Below are 21,048 nucleotides of genomic sequence, written 5' to 3'. Positions count from 1 at the left end.
AGACCTAAAGGATGCGTATTTCCACATACCGATACATCCTTCCCACAGGAAATACCTAAGGTTCGTATTCAAAGGAATACATTACCAATTCAAAGTGTTGCCATTCGGAATAACAACTGCGCCAAGAGTCTTTACAAAATGCCTGGCAGTAGTAGCTGCACATATCAGAAGGCAGCAAATACACGTGTTCCCTTACTTAGACGACTGGTTAATCAAGACCAACACGCTAACAAGGTGTTCACGTCACACAAAGTATGTCATACAGACCCTTCACAAGCTGGGTTTCTCCATCAACTATGCAAAGTCACACCTTTTGCCGTGTCAAACACAGCAATACTTAGGAGCGACAATCAACACAACAGAAGGGATAGCCACTCCAAGTCCACAAAGGGTCCAAACATTTCACAAGGTGATACAGGCCATGTATCCAACACAAAAGATACAAGCAAAAATGGTATTAAAACTCCTAGGCATGATGTCTTCATGCATAGCCATTGTCCCAAACGCAAGATTGCACATGCGGCCCTTACAACAATGCCTAGCATCACAATGGTCACATGCACAGGGTCAACTTCTAGATCTGGTGTTGATAGACCGCCAAACATACATCTCGCTTCTATGGTGGAACAGTACAAATTTAAACAAAGGGCGGCCTTTCCAAGACCCAGTGCCACAATACGTCATAACAACGGATGCTTCCATGACAGGGTGGGGTGCACACCTCAATCAACACAGCATCCAAGGACAATGGGACATACATCAAAAGAAGTTTCACATAAATCACTTAGAACTGTTAGCAGTATTTCTAGCGTTGAAAGCATTTCAACCCATGATAACCCACAAATACATTCTTGTCAAAACAGACAACATGACAACAATGTATTATTTAAACAAACAGGGGGGGACACACTCAACACAGTTGTGTCTCCTAACACAAAAAATATGGCATTGGGCAATTCACAACCACATTCGCCTAATAGCACAATTTATTCCAGGGATCCAGAACCAGCTAGCAGACAATCTCTCTCGGGATCACCAACAAGCCCACGAATGGGAAATTCACCCCCAAAACTGAACACTTACTTTCAAATTTGGGGAACACCTCAAATAGATCTATTTGCAACAAAAGAAAATGCAAAATGCCAAAACTTCGCATCCAGGTTCCCACACCATCAATCCCAAGGCAATGCTCTATGGATGAATTGGTCAGGGATATTTGCGTACGCTTTTCCCCCTCTCCCTCTCCTTCCATATCTAGTAAACAGATTGAGTCAAAACAAACTCAAACTCATACTAATAGCACCAACATGGGCAAGACAACCTTGGTATACAACACTACTAGACCTGTCAGTAGTACCTCATATCATGCTACCCAACAGACCAGATCTGTTAACGCAACACAAACAACAGATCAGGCATCCAAACCCAGCATCGCTGAATCTAGCAATTTGGCTCCTGAAATCCTAGAATTTGGACACTTAGACCTCACACAAGAGTGTATGGAGGTCATAAAACAAGCTAGAAAACCTTCCACTAGACACTGCTATGCAAATAAATGGAAAAGATTTGTTTGTTACTGCCATAATAATCAAATTCAACCATTGCACGCATCTCCAAAAGATGTAGTAGGATATTTACTACATTTGCAAAAATCAAATCTAGCTTTCTCTTCCATAAAGATACATCTCACCGCAATATCTGCTTACCTGCAGATTACTCATTCAACTTCCCTATTTAAAATACCTGTCATTAAAGCGTTTATGGAAGGCCTAAAGAGAATTATACCACCAAGGACACCACCTGTTCCTTCATGGAACCTCAACATTGTCTTAACAAGGCTCATGGGTCCACCTTTCGAACCCATGCATTCTTGTGAAATGCAATACTTAACGTGGAAAGTTGCATTTCTCGTTGCCATCACATCTCTAAGAAGAGTGAGTGAGATTCAGGCATTTACCATACAAGAACCATTTATTCAAATACACAAGAATAAGGTAGTTCTAAGAACAAATCCAAAATTCTTACCAAAGGTTATCTCACCGTTCCACTTAAATCAAACAGTAGCATTACCAGTGTTCTTCCCACAGCCAGATTCCGTAGCTGAAAGAGCACTACATACATTAGACATCAAGAGAGCACTAATGTACTACATTGACAGAACAAAACAAATTAGGAAGACAAAACAACTATTTATTGCCTTTCAAAAACCTCATACAGGAAATCCAATTTCAAAACAAGGCATTGCCAGGTGGATAGTTAAGTGTATTCAAACCTGCTATCTTAAAGCAAAGAGAGAGCTGCCTATTACACCAAAGGCACACTCAACCAGAAAGAAAGGGGCTACCATGGCCTTTCTAGGAAATATTCCAATGAACGAAATATGTAAGGCAGCAACATGGTCTACGCCTCATACATTTACCAAACACTACTGTGTAGATGTGTTATCTGCACAACAAGCCACAGTAGGTCAGGCTGTACTAAGAACATTATTTCAAACTACTTCAACTCCTACAGGCTGAACCACCGCTTTTGGGGAGATAACTGCTTACTAGTCTATGCACAGCATGTGTATCTGCAGCTACACATGCCATCGAACGGAAAATGTCACTTACCCAGTGTACATCTGTTCGTGGCATGAGTCGCTGCAGATTCACATGCGCCCACCCGCCTCCCCGGGAGCCTGTAGCCGTTTAGAAGTAGATCTTAAACAATTGTACATTTGTAAATATATTACTTTAACCTTTATTATGTACATACGTATTCATTCCATTGCATGGGCACTATGACTAACATACACAACTCCTACCTCACCCTCTGCGGGGAAAACAATCTAAGATGGAGTCGACGCCCATGCGCAATGGAACCGAAAGGGGAGGAGTCCCTCGGTCTTGTGACTCGAAAAGACTTCTTCGAAGAAAAATAACTTGTAACACTCCGAGCCCAACACCAGACGGCGGACTGTGCACAGCATGTGAATCTGCAGCGACTCATGCCACGAACAGATGTACACTGGGTAAGTGACATTTTCCATATCATATATATATATATGCATTTGTTTGGCCACCATGCCGAGTCACCAGCCGCGACTGCTCATTGTGTCACTTCAGACATGGACCAACCGTATGCAAATCAGTCTCAGCAATAACTGAGTTTCTGACCCTGGCCGGCTTCTGGAGCAAGGCTGTTTTGTTTGTCGTTGCTACCTCGGCATAGTCAGGCGTCCAAAGAGAGTAACAAGGTTATTCAGTTGAAGTACAATAGTATTGTGGTCATGAGACATTGGTGGTAAATGAGTGTACCCAAAGATGATAATGCCCGCTATCTCCCGATAACCTGAGAATCCCAAATGGAAGCCTCACAGCTCCTAATTATCTATAGATTTGGAATGGACATGACCCAAATATGTATATAAACCGGAGGTAATGCGTCAGTGTCCTGAAAATGATCCCAAGGGTAGAATAGGTGAATGAATACTCCAAATCTGTAGATTTCAGCATCTTTTAGTTTTCAAAACACACACAGTTGTCTTATAGTGATTAACAGTTAGATAAAAAATACAATATTGTGTATTAATCAGTCTTTGGAAGAAGAACGGGCATTGGCAAAGATAATAGTTTTGGCCTTTGCCAGCTGCATTTTTTTATTTATTTTGTTTTTTGTTTGCAAACAGAAACAACATGCAAAAAATGGCAAAGGATTGGCGCAGCAGCCCTTTCACCTAATTGCACTCATTTACAGATGGTTGCACACTTGTAATTACGCAGAATGCCACTGGTCAGGGTCCAAGACAACCAGTACATGTAGTGCCCCATGCTGTGTGTTGTGATGGGTGGAAGCAAAATGTGAATGACCTTTGAACAGACCATATTTTTATGAAGATTTATTCTTAAAACATGAGAAAGTGAAATAGCTACAGTTGTCTCTTGGCCACACCTAAGCAAGCAGACGATCTCTTGTGTGCAGATAACCTACTCCGGATGTCCAGCTATTGAACTTTACCTCTCCATCTGAGATCTGTTGCCCCACCGCATAGCATTCCTTGAGGCCAATGGCAAACCATTCTGGCCTTAACCAAGTTGTGGTGGCTGCACTTAGCACATCTTTAGCCTCACTCTGTGCGGTGTACAAGGGCCAGTTTAGGGGTTGCTGAATGCTAGTATTCTCAGCAGAGCACTGAAGCGAGTACCCCACGAGTGCCACATGAGTATGCTTGCACCTGGATCAGTTCCCTACTTCATAACCCATTTACATCCTCGCATAAAGTCATCTGCTCCCCTTCCAACATTGTTTCACCGAAGGACAAAAACACAACAACCACAATTGAGGAACCTCTTAATAACAACTCCTGTCTTTCACACTTTCTTTTCGGCAACATTCCACACCCCTTTCCATACATGCTGCCCACAATTCAGCCCACTTTTCCAACTGAACTGGTTGGTGACTTGAGTAGCCACACACTTCCTTTGCTAGCCCTTACCTCTTTACACCTTTTAGCCCGAATAAGTTTTGCGTCGCAGAGCCCTATGTCATTGTGGTCGTCTTGGGCACAATGGATCAAATTTAATTGTGGGCACTAACCATATTTTGCAATATTAATGTTTTCTTTAACATATTTGTGAATATTCAATGCTATTTTGATTTATTGTTGTTTTCTGTAGCTATGATGTCATCTTTGCGGCCAGTCCGGTTGAACTTCTCTGGAAGTTTCTACAGTTTAACCACAAGGTCGTCTTCTCAGCAGAAGGTTTCTGTTGGCCAGAGTGGTCACTGGCAGAAAAATATCCCCCTGTTAACTTTGGGAAGCGCTTTCTGAACTCCGGCGGTAAGAGAAGCACCTGATTTTTGTGTTTTGACTTGGTGCTTTCAACATCATTGCGTGTTTGTTGAGCCGTGTGACAAAGTATGACAAATGGAGTTTTCTTTCCAGTACTTTTGCCACTGGGTGTTAAAACAACATTTTTTAATGTGATGGATTGCATTGCTACTCCTTAATTCTCTGTATTGCTGTACTTGTGTTAAATCATGACATAACCATAGGATTTGCATCTTGATATGGAACATGGTGAATAAAGGATTGGGTTGACGAAAAAGATTGACAAATGAGCTTAATGAGGATGGCATGGCTCTGTTGGTGGGATTTATAGGTAGAAGGGGGTGCTGAAAAGATTTATAGGGCATGGAGAGAGGTGCATGGGAGAAGGAAAAGGAAGGCTGAATGAATAAACAGAATAGAGAGTAGAGGAAGAGAGAAATAAGGTAAAAGGGGGTAGGAGAGAGACAAGAGTTAAAGAGTGAAGGGAAATTGAGATTAGGGAACATGTATGGAAAGGGAGTAGGATTCTGAAAAGAATGAGGATGAGATGAGGAGCATGCACTTCGAGTAGGAGAGAAACTGAGGGATCCAGGGGAAGAAGGGAGGAATAGGAAAGTTAGTGAAACAACAGGGGAGAGTGGTGATGGCAAAGGCTGAGCGAAAGAGGAAGAAGAGGAAGCTTTCAGATTTCTAACCTGTCCTTAAGTGAGTGGACCGCGATAGAGGATATCTTGCTAACAGATTGTCACTTGACAAGACATTTCTTAAAAGACCTGGGTCGAGAACAAAAGTGTGGCTAATTGCTCTGCTTTCCGACCCCCACATTATTCTTGATTCCCTCTTCTGCACTTGTTCTTGGAATACTAGAAGGGAGTAAAGGGGTAGCCCACTCATGCCTGAGTAATCACTTAGTGAAGAAACATTTCGAGTAAGATCATGATTTGTATCCTTGCCTGGTGCATTTTGTGGGCTGGTAGTTTATCCTGAGTGATGCAGAGTAGGCTCCTAAGAATGTCAGCTATGTCCAAGTAGACAGACCTATGAGATGTGTATGTGCTTGAGGTCCGGAAAAGGAGTTTGCACGCTAGCCTTGCTTGGCCGCTTGAAGGTTAGGTTTATCATTGTGAGCAATGGTTTTGGTATCTTGTCTTTACAACCCTACTGTTTTCACTTTACTTGGTCTTAGGGTTTATTGGTTATGCCCCCTACATCTACAACATCGTTCAGCAGTGGAAGTATAAGGATGATGATGATGACCAGCTCTTCTACACCAAAATCTACCTCGATCCCATCCTACGGGTGAGCAGTAGAACTCTGGGGGTGGGGGCTTGTTTTATTGGAGCCTATGGTGTTCATTTAGTCCTATTTTGCTCCTTGTATTCTTTTATTGTACTACAGGCTCAGTGGCTCCACTTGTGAAATCCCTGACTCATTTTGAATCACAGCCCTTAAATCACTTTAGTCAATACACCATAGGCTCGCCTTCAGTTATCTGGATGAAATGTTTGTGATTTGCTTTTCATAAACTCCTTGTGCCGTCAGATAGCCCTATTTTAACCCATGCTGATGTTTTTAACTTATCTTGGGTGGTGTGTTCTTAATCGTGAAACTCCAGATGTTTGTTATTTGTGTATTTTGCACCCTGCACATTTTGATTCTAAAACTGAAATGTATACATTTCTGCGGAATATATCTTCCTGCACAATTCTCAACATAAGAATACTGGAGTCTTAATGCTTTTTTCCAACGCTGGGCACCTCATCAGTTAAGATCCCAATGCTGAAAAAGATGAGCCTGTCGTTTTGGTGCTATCGACCAATGCAATGCAGGTCGATACCTTCTTGCCGGCAAACCCTGTACCTTCTGGGCCACCCTAAAGGCGAGAACAATCCTGTGGGCTTGGTGGCTCTGACCAAGATACTTTGTGATTCCATGCTTTCACAGCTCTAGCCTTGGCACCTAAGAAGTCAAAGGTACCAAACCCTGTTCAGTCAGCACTTCCTTCACTGGCGACACAGATGCCTCTGTTAAAGCAGACTACAACACTGCCCTTGAAGTCGACCCAAATTATCCATGTAAAGAAAGGCAAGGTAAGGATGTGCTACCATGACGAACCCTTTCTAAGGCTCAGAGATTCGCCTGGATTTAGGAACAGTGAGACTTCACCTCTGGTGTTCGCAATGCCTAATAAGGATTATGGCTGCACAGAAGATGATGATTCAGTGACTTATAACCTCCTTCCACTCTATAACACTGATGTGAGTGCCCTGGATACGTCATCGGAAAGGGATAGCCCTTAATCTTCGTAAACTTTTTCAGAGAAAGCCTCTCCATTCACCACTAACACAAAGCAGCCAAAGCCTTGGAATAGACTTTGATCTCTGTAGAGGTAGTGTCCAACATTTTGATTGAGTTCTTGCAACCATCCTCCACAGTAGAGAAGCCCTTGCTCCCATTTAATGTGCCCCATTGTGATCCCTTCATGGCAGTATGTGAAAAACCCTTTTCAGGCACAGCAATCCACAAACAGCCAGGCTCCGTAGGCCTGCCTTGCCTAACCCCCCATTTGTCCTCTCACCCTTCTTTAGAAAGTCTGGTAATCCAAGGTCTTTCTTGAAGCTAAACCGGGATGCCTTTCCCACACACCTTCTCATTGCCTTTGATAGTTTTGCCTTCTGCACAGCGAACAACACTTGTCCTCTGGGCCAGTATGTACACACCCAGTGGAAATTGTCAAACCCAACATTGAGCAGCCAACTTGCCATGAAAAACCCAATTACCTATTTTGTCAACAATTGTTTGGATGCTTCCTAACCGATCTTAAGGTGTGAGCTGGACACTGTAAACTGAAGACAATGTCACTCGATCCTTGAGCTCGGCCCTTTGCTGCACTGTCCCACTTGGATGCATTCCACTCACCTTTCAAGAGATATCCAGGCAACTCTCATGGATATGCCCCTAGATGGCAAGGGATGGTTTGAGCGAAGACATCCTCCTCCTTGGAATACTTAAAGAAAAGTATACCTATGGCTCTCTTGCTGTGCCTAGCCTCCTGGTGGGGCATTACTACCAACAGTACAGAATATTCTGTGGCTAAATCAGGGCAGGTCAGTCCTTGCAGAGACAACCTTCTCACCCAAACCAGTCGCACTGGTTCTCATACAGTTCAGAAAGAAAACAAAAAACACACCTCTTCCAGGAGCACCACCCGGAGCAGAAAGCCTACCCTTGACTTCCCCCCCAATGATTGTATCTTCCTGGACACCATGCACCCTGTTCAAAGCTCTGTTGCTGGTTAGATAGGTTTTCACCGTGCAATTGTCAATATGTACATACACACATAAATACGTTCAGTGCAAGATGACTCTCCTTCACAACTTGGTCTTTATTATCAATGTCCAAAAGTCTTACCTCACTCCATTGCAGAGGTCAACAATCATAGTATTGGTGGTGAACGTTACCCGCATTATATTTTTACTCCTGCCCAGTGGATCCGGAATATTCAGGATATGATTCTGAGATTTCTGACTTAAACACAGCTCCTACATCTCTCCTGCCTGCAGGTCTTCATGTACTCTGTTGGTGCCAAGTGCTAAATGGCTGATAAGGGCCCTCCAGGGACTGCATTGAGGGAGCCTCTTGACTCTGGTGTAGATCCTTTAATTAGTATCCAGATATACACTGGTGGCTTTACTGCTCCAACTTTCTGCTGGACTGTCTCTTCGGCAGCACATGTTACTGTAGTTCCGGGTGAAACGTTGCAGGACTGCCTATATAGTTGACATGGCGGTATGAGACCTTTGGTCCATATCAGAGCAGCATCTGCACATTAATGTGCTGAAGCTGCGGGTGGTATGCATTGTCATGAAGGAGATTCTCCCTGCCATCTCAAGAAGCAACATTCAGATTCTTACGGTTACCACCATCGTCGTCAAACAGTCAAAGTGGTGCATAGTGATGAAGCCTGTATTGTGAGGCAATTCACCTGTGGCAGTGGGTGCAGCGAATGGGACATTTTCAGTAAGTGGCTTATCTTGCCTGTTCATGCAATGGGAGAATAGATGCTCTTTGCCCTCATGCTGTAGGACCATGAGTGGGAACTACATCCAACAATAATAGATGTGATCTTCTGAAGAGTGAGATGTTATGGCTCGATTCACCACACTCAGAACAGGAAGTGTCCTCTGTTTCGTACCATGCACTTCTTCGGAATGGTCCCTGGGGTGTGCTTTCAGCTTCAGCTGGTTTCAGGGCCTACTGTATACATTTTCACTTATTCTGCTTCTGTTGAAATCCATTTGGAAAGTGCAGGATTTTTGAGCGAGTAGGATCTGAAATGCCGATCTGTTAGCCTAGCTAAAGTCCCTTTGTCTTCCTGGTGAGGTTGCAGATGTTATCTTGGCAGCCAGGAAATCCACTACTAAGTCCATCTATGTAGGTTGGTGGAATACATTGTTCGATGGCATATGTGGCTGTAGAAACACATGCTGTGCATAAGCTCACCATCTAGTGTTGGGTTTGGAGTGGTACAACTTGCTTTTCTTCTAAGAAGCTTTTCGAGTCATGGGATCGAGTGACTCCTTTTCTCAGTAATACTGCGCATGGACATCAAGTCATTTGTTAGATTGTTTCTCTCCGCCATCGGGTTCGGACGTCTGTTCCTCTTGCTCATGGTTCTTGGCTCGATAAGGTCCAAAACGGTGTTCTCTGTCTTTCTCTTGCCATTGGTATTGTTTCGATAGCATATTCTTTCATACTCTGTCTTCGGATCCATCTTACACCAGGAATTAATTTCCAGTCCTTCCGGGCAGACGCTGCACTCTAGGACCCTCTTTGCTCTTACCTCCTCCACGTGGCATCTAAATATGCAGTACTAATGGAACGGACTCCATTTAGGTTTTGCCCTCCATGCCACTTGAAATTTCCTCACACCGACCCCCACCAGGTGTGTAATTTGTGTCTCTCTCCCCGACCACAACGTGCAGACCTGCAAAGCGTGCCATTCATGTCCATAAAAAAAAAACACTCAAGAGGTTTGCACTCCAAATGACACACCGGACATCTTCAGCGATGAGCATGCACAGGAAGAGCTGGAGCAAGAACAAGCCTTCTCTAGTCAAGACTCGGACTCTGATGTACAATCTGACATCGAGAGTCAACCGTTGCAGATAGCGCAAACAGTGAGTGAAAATATTCCTTCACCCTCGGTCAAAACTACATCAAAAGAGATCACCAGTCCACCACTGACTTCCAGCCATGGTCGGAGCTGAGAAACTCATTCTGATACCCTGCCTTCCACCTTGGCTCTGGAAAAAAGCCAAAAATAAATCTTCGGCATTGACCTCAATCACCTCCACTTCGGCTCCGCCGCAACCAAAAATACATAGTGCTTCGGTGTTGACTACTTTGGTATCAACCACTCTGACACCGAATTTGGGGTGGGGGTATGGCCATAACGCCACCCTCTTATTTTGGAAAAAAAATCTTCCCTGGTCTCTGGTGGGCTTTCTGCCCACCTTGGGGGCAGATGGGCCTTCCGAAAATAGGCCGATCGGCCCCCACGGGGGCAGATATGGCCAACAGTAATGTGCCCCCATGGGGAGCGACCCTTGCCCAAGGGGCAGCCCCCCCAAACAAAATACACACACACACACACCAATCCCTGGTGTCTAGTGGTTTCTGCCCCCCTTGGGGGCAGATTGGCCTAACAAAAATAGGCTGATCTGACTCCAAGGGGGGCAGAAATGGCCTAAATACAATTTGCCCCCAGGGAAGCAACCCTTGCCTAAGGGGTCGCTCCCCATACATAAAAACATAAAGTAAATTAAAAAAAAAATATATATATATCCCTGGTGTCTAGTGGCTTCTGCCCCCATGGGGAGCAGAAATGACCTAAAAATTATTTGGTCCCCCGGGGAGTAAACCTTGCCTAAGGGGTCCTTCCCACATATAAAAAACTAAAATAAACACATTTTTTTTAGCCCTGGTGTCTAGGGGTTTTCTTCCCCCTCTGGGGACAGATCGGTTTAATTATATTAGGCCGATCTGCCCCCAGGGGGGGCCAGAAATGGCCTAAAAATATTTTGCCCCCCCCCCCCGGGGAGCGGGCGTTGCCCAAGGGGCCGCTCCCCTTATGCGTAAGGATAATAAAAAAAATAATCCTGGTGTAAATTATATGCCAGGGAGCCACTTGGACCTACCTGTATACTTCTGCTAAACATTACTGCCTCACAGTTTAGAGACACACTTGGAGCTACTTTTACAACACTGTGTTGCAAGACTTTCTCAGCTGCTGTCCCTCGTCCCCTGATGAGTTAGTACTAACAATAATAAGATTCAAAGTAATGCAAACAAATGACTGTAATTGTCATGGTCTGGAAAAGGTACCAGGAACTGATACCAGGCATCTATACGCCGTTTGTGGCCCGGATACCCCAAGATCTTGTGGGAAGTGTGGCAGTGCTTGATAGCTATTCCTAAGAAAGGTTTTCTGGACCAGTCTGCCAGCTACAGAGATATTATTAAGGTGTGGAATCTGCAGGAATATTATTTGGCCACCAGCAATGTTGTTACATTACCAAAGTTAAGTAACATTTTCTATAGTGATAGACTCTTATACCTGCCCTCTATCTTTAGTCATGCTCCAAGATTAACTAAGCTCTCACCTAAAATAATCATGCGACTGATGGTGCAGATCTTTGGCCATTTGTGGTTTGCAAAGAAGGAGTCAGTGGTGACCCGTAGGCTGAAACTAAACCGTTAGTTACAATGATGATTCTTTTTACTTAAATCAAGATCTGAAATCTCCTTTGTACTCCACCCGCAAGCCGGCATACAAAGGAGCCAAAACCCACACTCTTCAGGGTCAGAAACACCCAGGAGCATTGTGTACTGGTCTCTGTGATTGTCAGAAGCTGCGAGTCTGCGAACACTTCCAGCAGGATTTGGGATACTGAGCCCAGGGCCACTGTTCGGGATAGAAACTTAGAGAGAAGGGATGATTCCGAAAATGGTCCCCTAAATAAAAAAATATGTTATCTAACCTCCTAGCAGAAGCCTTACAAAAGCACTTTCTCTCCCACTCAAAGGCCATGTCAATAGTCAGACTGTCGCCTGTCATGCAGGACACAGGAGCCTCATAACAGGAAAAAACTGAAGCACCAGGTGGAACGGAGTCTGGCACAGACTGCCCTTCATGCTAAAGGTGGGAAAGCATGGCATTTGATTATTTGTATCTCTTATAGTCTGTGTAGCTTTTTTTTTTGTAATAAGCATTCAGGTATGTTACTCTCTGGTCTAGATGGGCCGTCCCCTGTAAAAGTACACAAACACAACTTTGATCTAGCGTGAAAATAGGTCCATCTAGCTAGCAGAACCCTGCCGTCACCGGGCCAAATATCAATAGATAAGTAGAAAATTGCTCCAACGCGGTGAGCATCAAATTGTGCCTGGGGATCCAGTCTTCTGAAACCATTGACTTTCATGGACACATTTATGCTTAAGAGCTATTCCTACTTATACCTTTAAAATGTATATCTTTTGTTCTTTTTATTGGATTTTTGAAATTTTGTTTATACATTTTTGCTATATTTTACTAATTTGATTTAGGATTTTTACTATTTTTAATTTTACTGTCTTGGTACTGCATAAATACTGTACATATTGTTAAGTTAAGCCTGTCTGCACTGTGCCATAGTGCGGGGCACTGGAGTTATGCAACGGGAGTGGGCCGTATTATACGGCAGGATTGAGTAAATCATGCGACAATAAAAGTCAAATAAAGCGCCGTAATGCTGCACATTTTGTAATAATTTTACTTCATTATTTAGTCATTTTGAAACTTGGTAGCGCTCTCTGGACTTTGGTTGCATGTAAGTGCAAGTTTAACATCAAAATATATCAATAAACAACAAAAAGGTGACCACTTCGGTTTTGCAGAGGACCTTTACTGCGCTGCAACATGTCATCTCATTTTTAGTAACTTTTAAACAGTTTGAGCTAGAAACAATTTGTTCGGTGGCATGTGTAGCTGCAGATACACATGCTGTGCATAGTCCGCCGTCTGGTGTTGGGTCGGAGTGTTACAAGTTGTTTTTCTTCGAAGAAGTCTTTTCGAGTCACGAGACCGAGGGACTCCTCCCACTTCGGTTCCATTGCGCATGGGCGTCGACTCCATCTTAGATTGTTTTTTTTCCGCCATCGGGCTCGGACGTGTTCCTTTTCGCTCCGTGTTTCGGGTCGGAAAGTCAGAATCAACGGAAAATTCGTCGGTATTGTTTCGTTCGGTATCGGGATAGTTAGGGCAAATCGACACCGAGCCTTAAAGAGCTCCGGTAACCCTTCGGGGTATTCTCGATCCCCCGTCGGGGCCTGGTCGGCCCGACCGCGTGCAACATCGAGACTGATGGAACAGACCCCGTTCCGATTCTGTCCTAAATGCCACAGTAAATATCCTTATACAGACCAACATTTGGTCTGTAACTTGTGCCTGTCCCCCGAGCACAAGGAAGAGTCGTGTGAGGCCTGTTGCGCGTTTCGGTCGAGAAAAACGCTCAGGGACCGAAGAGCCAGGAGGTTGCAGATGACTTCCACGCCGACAGGACAACAAGGGTTCGAGGAGGAGGAAGAAGGAGAAACTTTCTCCATCCGTGTAGGAAGTTGGCTCTGTATGCACTATTTCAAAGTAAGGAATAGTATGCACAGAGTCCAAGGGTTCCCCTTAGAGGTAAGATAGTGGCAAAAAGAGATAATACCAATGCTCTATTTTGTGGTAGTGTGGTCGAGCAGTAGGCTTATCCAAGGAGTAGTGTTAAGCATTTGTTGTACATACACATAGACAATAAATGAGGTACACACACTCAGAGACAAATCCAGCCAATAGGTTTTTATATAGAAAAATATCTTTTCTTAGTTTATTTTAAGAACCACAGGTTCAAATTCTACATGTAATATCTCATTCGAAAGGTATTGCAGGTAAGTACTTTAGGAACTTCAAATCATCAAAATTGCATGTATACTTTTCAAGTTATTCACAAATAGCTGTTTTAAAAGTGGACACTTAGTGCAATTTTCACAGTTCCTAGGGGAGGTAAGTTTTTGTTAGGTTAACCAGGTAAGTAAGACACTTACAGGGCTTAGTTCTTGGTCCAAGGTAGCCCACCGTTGGGGGTTCAGAGCAACCCCAAAGTCACCACACCAGCAGCTCAGGGCCGGTCAGGTGCAGAGTTCAAAGTGGTGCCCAGAACACATAGGCTAGAATGGAGAGAAGGGGGTGCCCCGGTTCCGGTCTGCTTGCAGGTAAGTACCCGCGTCTTCGGAGGGCAGACCAGGGGGGTTTTGTAGGGCACCGGGGGGGACACAAGTCCACACAGAAATTTCACCCTCAGCAGCGCGGGGGCGGCCGGGTGCAGTGTAGAAACAGGCGTCGGGTTTGCAATGTTAGTCTATGAGAGATCTCGGGATCTCTTCAGCGCTGCAGGCAGGCAAGGGGGGGATTCCTCGGGGAAACCTCCACTTGGGCGAGGGAGAGGGACTCCTGGGGGTCACTCCTCCAGTGAAAGTCCGGTCCTTCAGGTCCTGGGGGCTGCGGGTGCAGGGTCTCTCCCAGGCGTCGGGACTTTAGGTTCAAAGAGTCGCGGTCAGGGGAAGCCTCGGGATTCCCTCTGCAGGCGGCGCTGTGGGGGCTCAGGGGGGACAGGTTTTGGTACTCACAGTATCAGAGTAGTCCTGGGGTCCCTCCTGAGGTGTTGGATCGCCACCAGCCGAGTCGGGGTCGCCGGGTGCAGTGTTGCAAGTCTCACGCTTCTTGCGGGGAGCTTGCAGGGTTCTTTAACGCTGCTGGAAACAAAGTTGCAGCTTTTCTTGGAGCAGGTCCGCTGTCCTCGGGAGTTTCTTGTCTTTTCGAAGCAGGGGCAGTCCTCAGAGGATGTCGAGGTCGCTGGTCCCTTTGGAAGGCGTCGCTGGAGCAGGATCTTTGGAAGGCAGGAGACAGGCCGGTGAGTTTCTGGAGCCAAGGCAGTTGTCGTCTTCTGGTCTTCCGCTGCAGGGGTTTTCAGCTGGGCAGTCCTTCTTCTTGTAGTTGCAGGAATCTAATTTTCTAGGGTTCAGGGTAGCTCTTAAATACTAAATTTAAGGGCGTGTTTAGGTCTGGGGGGTTAGTAGCCAATGGCTACTAGCCCTGAGGGTGGGTACACCCTCTTTGTGCCTCCTCCCAAGGGGAGGGGGACACAATCCTAACCCTATTGGGGGAATCCTCCATCTGCAAGATGGAGGATTTCTAAAAGTTAGAGTCACCTCAGCTCAGGACACCTTAGGGGCTGTCCTGACTGGCCAGTGACTCCTCCTTGTTTTTCTCATTATTTTCTCCGGCCTTGCCGCCAAAAGTGGGGCCTGGCCGGAGGGGGCGGGCAACTCCACTAGCTGGAGTGTCCTGCTGGGTTGGCACAAAGGAGGTGAGCCTTTGAGGCTCACCGCCAGGTGTGACAATTCCTGCCTGGGGGAGGTGTTAGCATCTCCACCCAGTGCAGGCTTTGTTATTGGCCTCAGAGTGACAAAGGCACTCTCCCCATGGGGCCAGCAACATGTCTCGGTTTGTGGCAGGCTGCTAAAACTAGTCAGCCTACACAGATAGTCGGTTAAGTTTCAGGGGGCACCTCTAAGGTGCCCTCTGTGGTGTATTTTACAATAAAATGTACACTGGCATCAGTGTGCATTTATTGTGCTGAGAAGTTTGATACCAAACTTCCCAGTTTTCAGTGTAGCCATTATGGTGCTGTGGAGTTCGTGTTTGACAGACTCCCAGACCATATACTCTTATGGCTACCCTGCACTTACAATGTCTAAGGTTTTGTTTAGACACTGTAGGGGTACCATGCTCATGCACTGGTACCCTCACCTATGGTATAGTGCACCCTGCCTTAGGGCTGTAAGGCCTGCTAGAGGGGTGGCTTACCTATACTGCATAGGCAGTGAGAGGCTGGCATGGCACCCTGAGGGGAGTGCCATGTCGACTTACTCGTTTTGTCCTCACTAGCACACACAAGCTGGCAAGCAGTGTGTCTGTGCTGAGTGAGAGGTCTCCAGGGTGGCATAAGACATGCTGCAGCCCTTAGAGACCTTCCTTGGCATCAGGGCCCTTGGTACTAGAAGTACCAGTTACAAGGGACTTATCTTGATGCCAGGGTCTGCCAATTGTGGATACAAAAGTACAGGTTAGGGAAAGAACACTGGTGCTGGGGCCTGGTTAGCAGGCCTCAGCACACTTTCAATTGTAAACATAGCATCAGCAAAGGCAAAAAGTCAGGGGGCAACCATGCCAAGGAGGCATTTCCTTACAATCCGCGAATCGGATTCCTAAGAATTCGACATCGACGAGCAACCAACCGTGAGTAAGACATTGAAAGAAAGATCACACGAGAAAACAGATAAAGCCCAGGGGACGCCACTGCCAACAGGCCATGGCATAACCCATAAAGTAGGTGACCGTCCATCGGCACCGAAAAAGGGCGAGCTGGTGCCGAAGTCGTCCGACTCAGCTCGAGACACAGGCATGCAACACTCTCGGGACCGAGAAAGTGGTGCAGAAAAGGCTCGACACCGAGATAGCGGCACCGAAGCTACTCGACACAGAGACAGCGGCACCGAAGCTGCTCGGCACAGAGATAGCGGCACCGAAGATGGTCGGCACCGAGAGGCCAAGACACCAAAAAAGAGAAAGATCTCGTCGGAGCCGAAAACAACTAAAGACACGGTTTCGGTGCCAAAACACCCGGCAACTGAACCAAAAACCAGTTCCTACTCAGAGGAACAATCACTGTCCTCCCAACTAAAAAGACACAGATTTGAGGAGGAATTACAAACTACAGAGGTAGGTCACACGCAAAAGCGGATCTTTATCCAAAGGGGTACAGGGAAAATCAGCACTCTTCCCCCAATCAGAAGGAAAAGGAAACTTGACTTCCAGCAACAAGACAAGCCACCACAAGCAAAGGTGGTAAAGAGGGTAACTCCACCACCCTCTCCACCACAGTCAACTCATGTATCACCGGCACAGACTCCACCACAATCACCAGCTCATACCACCATGAGCCAGGATGATCAGGAAGCATGGGACCTCTATGATGCTCCAGTATCGGACAATAGTCCAGAGTCGTACCCAACTAAACCCTCACCACCTGAGTACAGTACAGCATATGCACAGGTGGTAGCTAGGGCAGCCGAATTTCATACTGTATCTCTACATTCGGAGCCTATTGAGGATGACTTCCTCTTTAACACCCTGTCCTCCACCCACAGCCATTATCAAAGCCTTCCCATGCTCCCGGGAATGCTAAGGCACTCTAAACAGATTTTCAAGGAGCCTGTGAAAAGCAGAGCAATAACTCCAAGGGTGGAGAAAAAATACAAGGCACCGCCCACAGACCCTGCTTTTATTACATCACAACTGACACCAGATTCAGTAGTCGTAGGAGCAGCTCGTAAAAGAGCCAACTCGCAGACATCAGGCGACGCACCACCTCCGGACAAGGAGAGCCGCAAGTTTGATGAAGCTGGGAAAAGGGTTGCAGCACAAGCTGCAAATCAGTGGCTCATCGCGAACTCGCAAGCACTCCTAGCGCGATACGACAGGGCCCATTGGGACGAGATGCAGCATGTCATCGAGCACCTCCCCAAAGAATTCCAGAAACGAGCGAAACAAGTGGTTGAAGAGGGGCAAAACATCTCCAACAACCAAATACGTTCTTCTATGGATGCAGCAGATACAGCTGCAAGAACAATAAATACTGCAGTCACAATAAGGAGGCACGCATGGCTGCGCATATCTGGCTTCAAACCTGAGATACAACAGGCAGTGCTCAATATGCCGTTCAATGAACAGCAATTGTTTGGCCCAGAAGTGGACACTGCAATTTAAAAATTAAAGAAGGACACTGACACAGCCAAAGCCATGGGCGCACTCTATTCCCCGCAGGGCAGAGGCACATTTGGCACATTTCGCAAAACAACTTTCAGAGGAGGGTTTCGAGGTCAAGCCACAGAAGCCAGCACCTCACAAACAAGACCACCTACCTACCAGGGACAATATCAAAGGGGTGGCTTTCGAGGCCAATACAGAGGGGGCCAATTCCCAAGAAACCGGGGAAAGTTTCAAGGTCCCAAAACCCCTCAAAATAAACAGTGACTCACAGGTCACACAACACCTTCACACAACACCAGTGGGGGGAAGACTAAGCCAGTTCCACAAATCATGGGAGGAAATAACAACAGACACTTGGGTCTTAGCAATTATCCAACATGGTTATTGCATAGAATTTCTCCAACTCCCTCCAAACGTCCCACCGAAAACACACAATATGTCAAAACAGCATATAGACCTTCTAGGACTAGAAGTTCAAGCATTACTGCAAAAAGACGCAATAGAATTAGTACCAAAAACACAAAAGAACACAGGAGTTTACTCACTGTACTTTCTAATACCGAAAAAGGACAAAACTCTGAGACCAATATTAGATCTCAGAACACTAAACACCTACATCAAATCAGACCACTTTCACATGGTCACGTTACAAGACGTAATACCACTACTGAAACAGCAAGACTACATGACAACGTTAGATCTAAAAGACGCGTATTTCCATATACCGATACATCCCTCGCACAGGAAATACCTAAGGTTCGTATTCAAAGGAATACATTACCAATTCAAAGTGTTGCCATTCGGAATAACAACAGCACCAAGAGTCTTTACAAAATGTCTAGCAGTAGTAGCTGCACATATCAGGAGGCAGCAAATACACGTGTTCCCGTACCTAGACGATTGGTTAATCAAAACCAACTCGCTAACAAAGTGTTCACACCACACAGATTATGTTATACAAACCCTTTACAAACTGGGTTTCTCCATCAACTATGCAAAGTCACACCTTTTGCCGTGTCAAACTCAGCAATACTTAGGAGCGACAATCAACACAACAAAAGGGATAGCCACTCCAAGTCCACAAAGGGTTCAAAATTTTCACATGGTGATACAAGCTATGTATCCAACACAAAAGATACACGCAAAGATGGTATTAAAACTCCTAGGCATGATGTCCTCATGCATAGCCATTGTCCCAAACGCAAGATTGCACATGCGGCCCTTACAACAGTGCCTAGCATCACAATGGTCACATGCACAGGGTCAACTTCTAGATCTGGTGTTGATAGACCGCCAAACATACATCTCGCTTCTATGGTGGAACAGTACAAATTTAAACAAAGGGCGGCCTTTCCAAGACCCAGTGCCACAATACGTGATAACAACAGATGCTTCCATGACAGGGTGGGGAGCACACCTCAATCAACACAGCATCCAAGGACAATGGGACGTACATCAAAGAAAGTTTCATATAAATCACCTAGAATTATTAGCAGTATTTTTAGCGTTGAAAGCATTCCAACCAATGATAACCCACAAATACATTCTTGTCAAAACAGACAACATGACGACAATGTATTATTTAAACAAACAGGGGGGAACACACTCGACACAGTTGTGTCTCCTAACACAAAAAATATGGCATTGGGCAATTCACAACCACATTCGCCTAATAGCACAGTTTATCCCAGGGATCCAGAACCAGCTAGCAGACAATCTCTCTCGGGATCACCAACAGGTCCACGAATAGGAAATTCACCCCCAAATCCTGAACACTTACTTCCAAATTTGGGGAACACCTCAATTAGATCTATTTGCAACAAAAGAAAACGCAAAATGCCAAAACTTCGCATCCAGGTACCCACACCAGCAATCTCAAGGCAATGCTCTATGGATGAATTGGTCAGGGATATTTGCGTACGCTTTTCCCCCTCTCCTTCCATATCTAGTAAACAGATTGAGTCAAAACAAACTCAAACTCATACTAATAGCACCAACATGGGCAAGACAACCTTGGTATACCACACTACTAGACCTGTCAGTAGTACCTCATGTCAAACTACCCAACAGGCCAGATCTGTTAACACAACACAAACAACAGATCAGGCATCCAAACCCAGCATCGCTGAATCTAGCAATTTGGCTCCTGAAATCCTAGAATTTGGACACTTAAACCTCACACAAGAGTGTATGGAGGTCATAAAACAAGCTAGAAGACCATCCACTAGACACTGCTATGCAAGTAAATGGAAAAGATTTGTTTGTTACTGCCATAATAATCAAGTCCAACCATTGCATGCATCTCCAAAAGATGTAGTAGGATATTTACTACATTTACAAAAATCAAATCTAGCTTTCTCTTCCATAAAAATACATCTCGCAGCAATATCTGCTTACCTGCAGATTACTCATTCAACTTCCCTATTTAGAATACCTGTCATTAAAGCGTTTATGGAGGGCCTAAATAGAATTATACCACCAAGGACACCACCTGTTCCTTCATGGAACCTCAACATTGTCTTAACAAGGCTCATGGGTCCACCTTTCGAACCCATGCATTCCTGTGAAATGCAATACTTAACGTGGAAAGTTGCATTTCTCATTGCCATCACATCTCTAAGAAGAGTAAGTGAAATACAGGCGTTTACCATACAAGAACCATTTATTCAAATACACAAAAATAAGGTCGTTCTAAGAACAAATCCAAAATTCTTACCAAAGGTTATCTCCCCGTTCCACTTAAACCAAACAGTGGAATTACCAGTGTTCTTCCCACAGCCAGATTCAATAGCTGAAAGAGCACTACATACATTAGACATCAAGAGAGCGCTAATGTACTACATTGACAAGACAAAACAAATTAGGAAGACAAAACAACTATTTATTGCCTTCCAAAAACCTCATACAGGAAATCCAATTTCAAAACAAGGTATCGCCAGATGGATAGTAAAGTGCATCCAAACCTGCTATCTTAAAGCAAAAAGAGAACTGCCTATTACACCAAAGGCACACTCAACCAGAAAGAAAGGTGCTACTATGGCCTTTCTAGGAAATATTCCAATGACCGAAATATGTAAGGCAGCAACATGGTCTACGCCTCATACATTTACTAAACACTACTGTGTAGATGTGTTATCTGCACAACAGGCCACAGTAGGTCAAGCCGTACTAAGAACTTTATTTCAAACTACTTCCACTCCTACAGGCTGAACCACTGCTTTTGGGTAGATAACTGCTTACTAGTCTATGTACAGCATGTGTATCTGCAGCTACACATGCCACCGAACGGAAAATGTCACTTACCCAGTGTACATCTGTT

The 21,048-nt window shown here is 45.1% G+C and overlaps 1 protein-coding gene across 1 annotated transcript in view; it reads left to right on the top strand.

The window, feature by feature from the left end:
* The window catches only part of PLOD3 (procollagen-lysine,2-oxoglutarate 5-dioxygenase 3), a 179,745-nt gene that overhangs the window by 64,801 nt on the left and 93,896 nt on the right, over window positions 1-21,048 (top strand). Inside the window, exons 4-5 of the mRNA XM_069218723.1 lie at window positions 4,659-4,822; window positions 6,000-6,112. Coding sequence (XP_069074824.1) covers window positions 4,659-4,822; window positions 6,000-6,112 — 277 coding nt within the window. The remainder of the gene's footprint in view (window positions 1-4,658; window positions 4,823-5,999; window positions 6,113-21,048) is intronic.

Source organism: Pleurodeles waltl, chromosome 12 (assembly GCF_031143425.1).
Source record: "Pleurodeles waltl isolate 20211129_DDA chromosome 12, aPleWal1.hap1.20221129, whole genome shotgun sequence".
Lineage (NCBI taxonomy): Eukaryota > Metazoa > Chordata > Amphibia > Caudata > Salamandridae > Pleurodeles > Pleurodeles waltl.
This window is presented reverse-complemented; position numbering and strand designations above follow the sequence as displayed.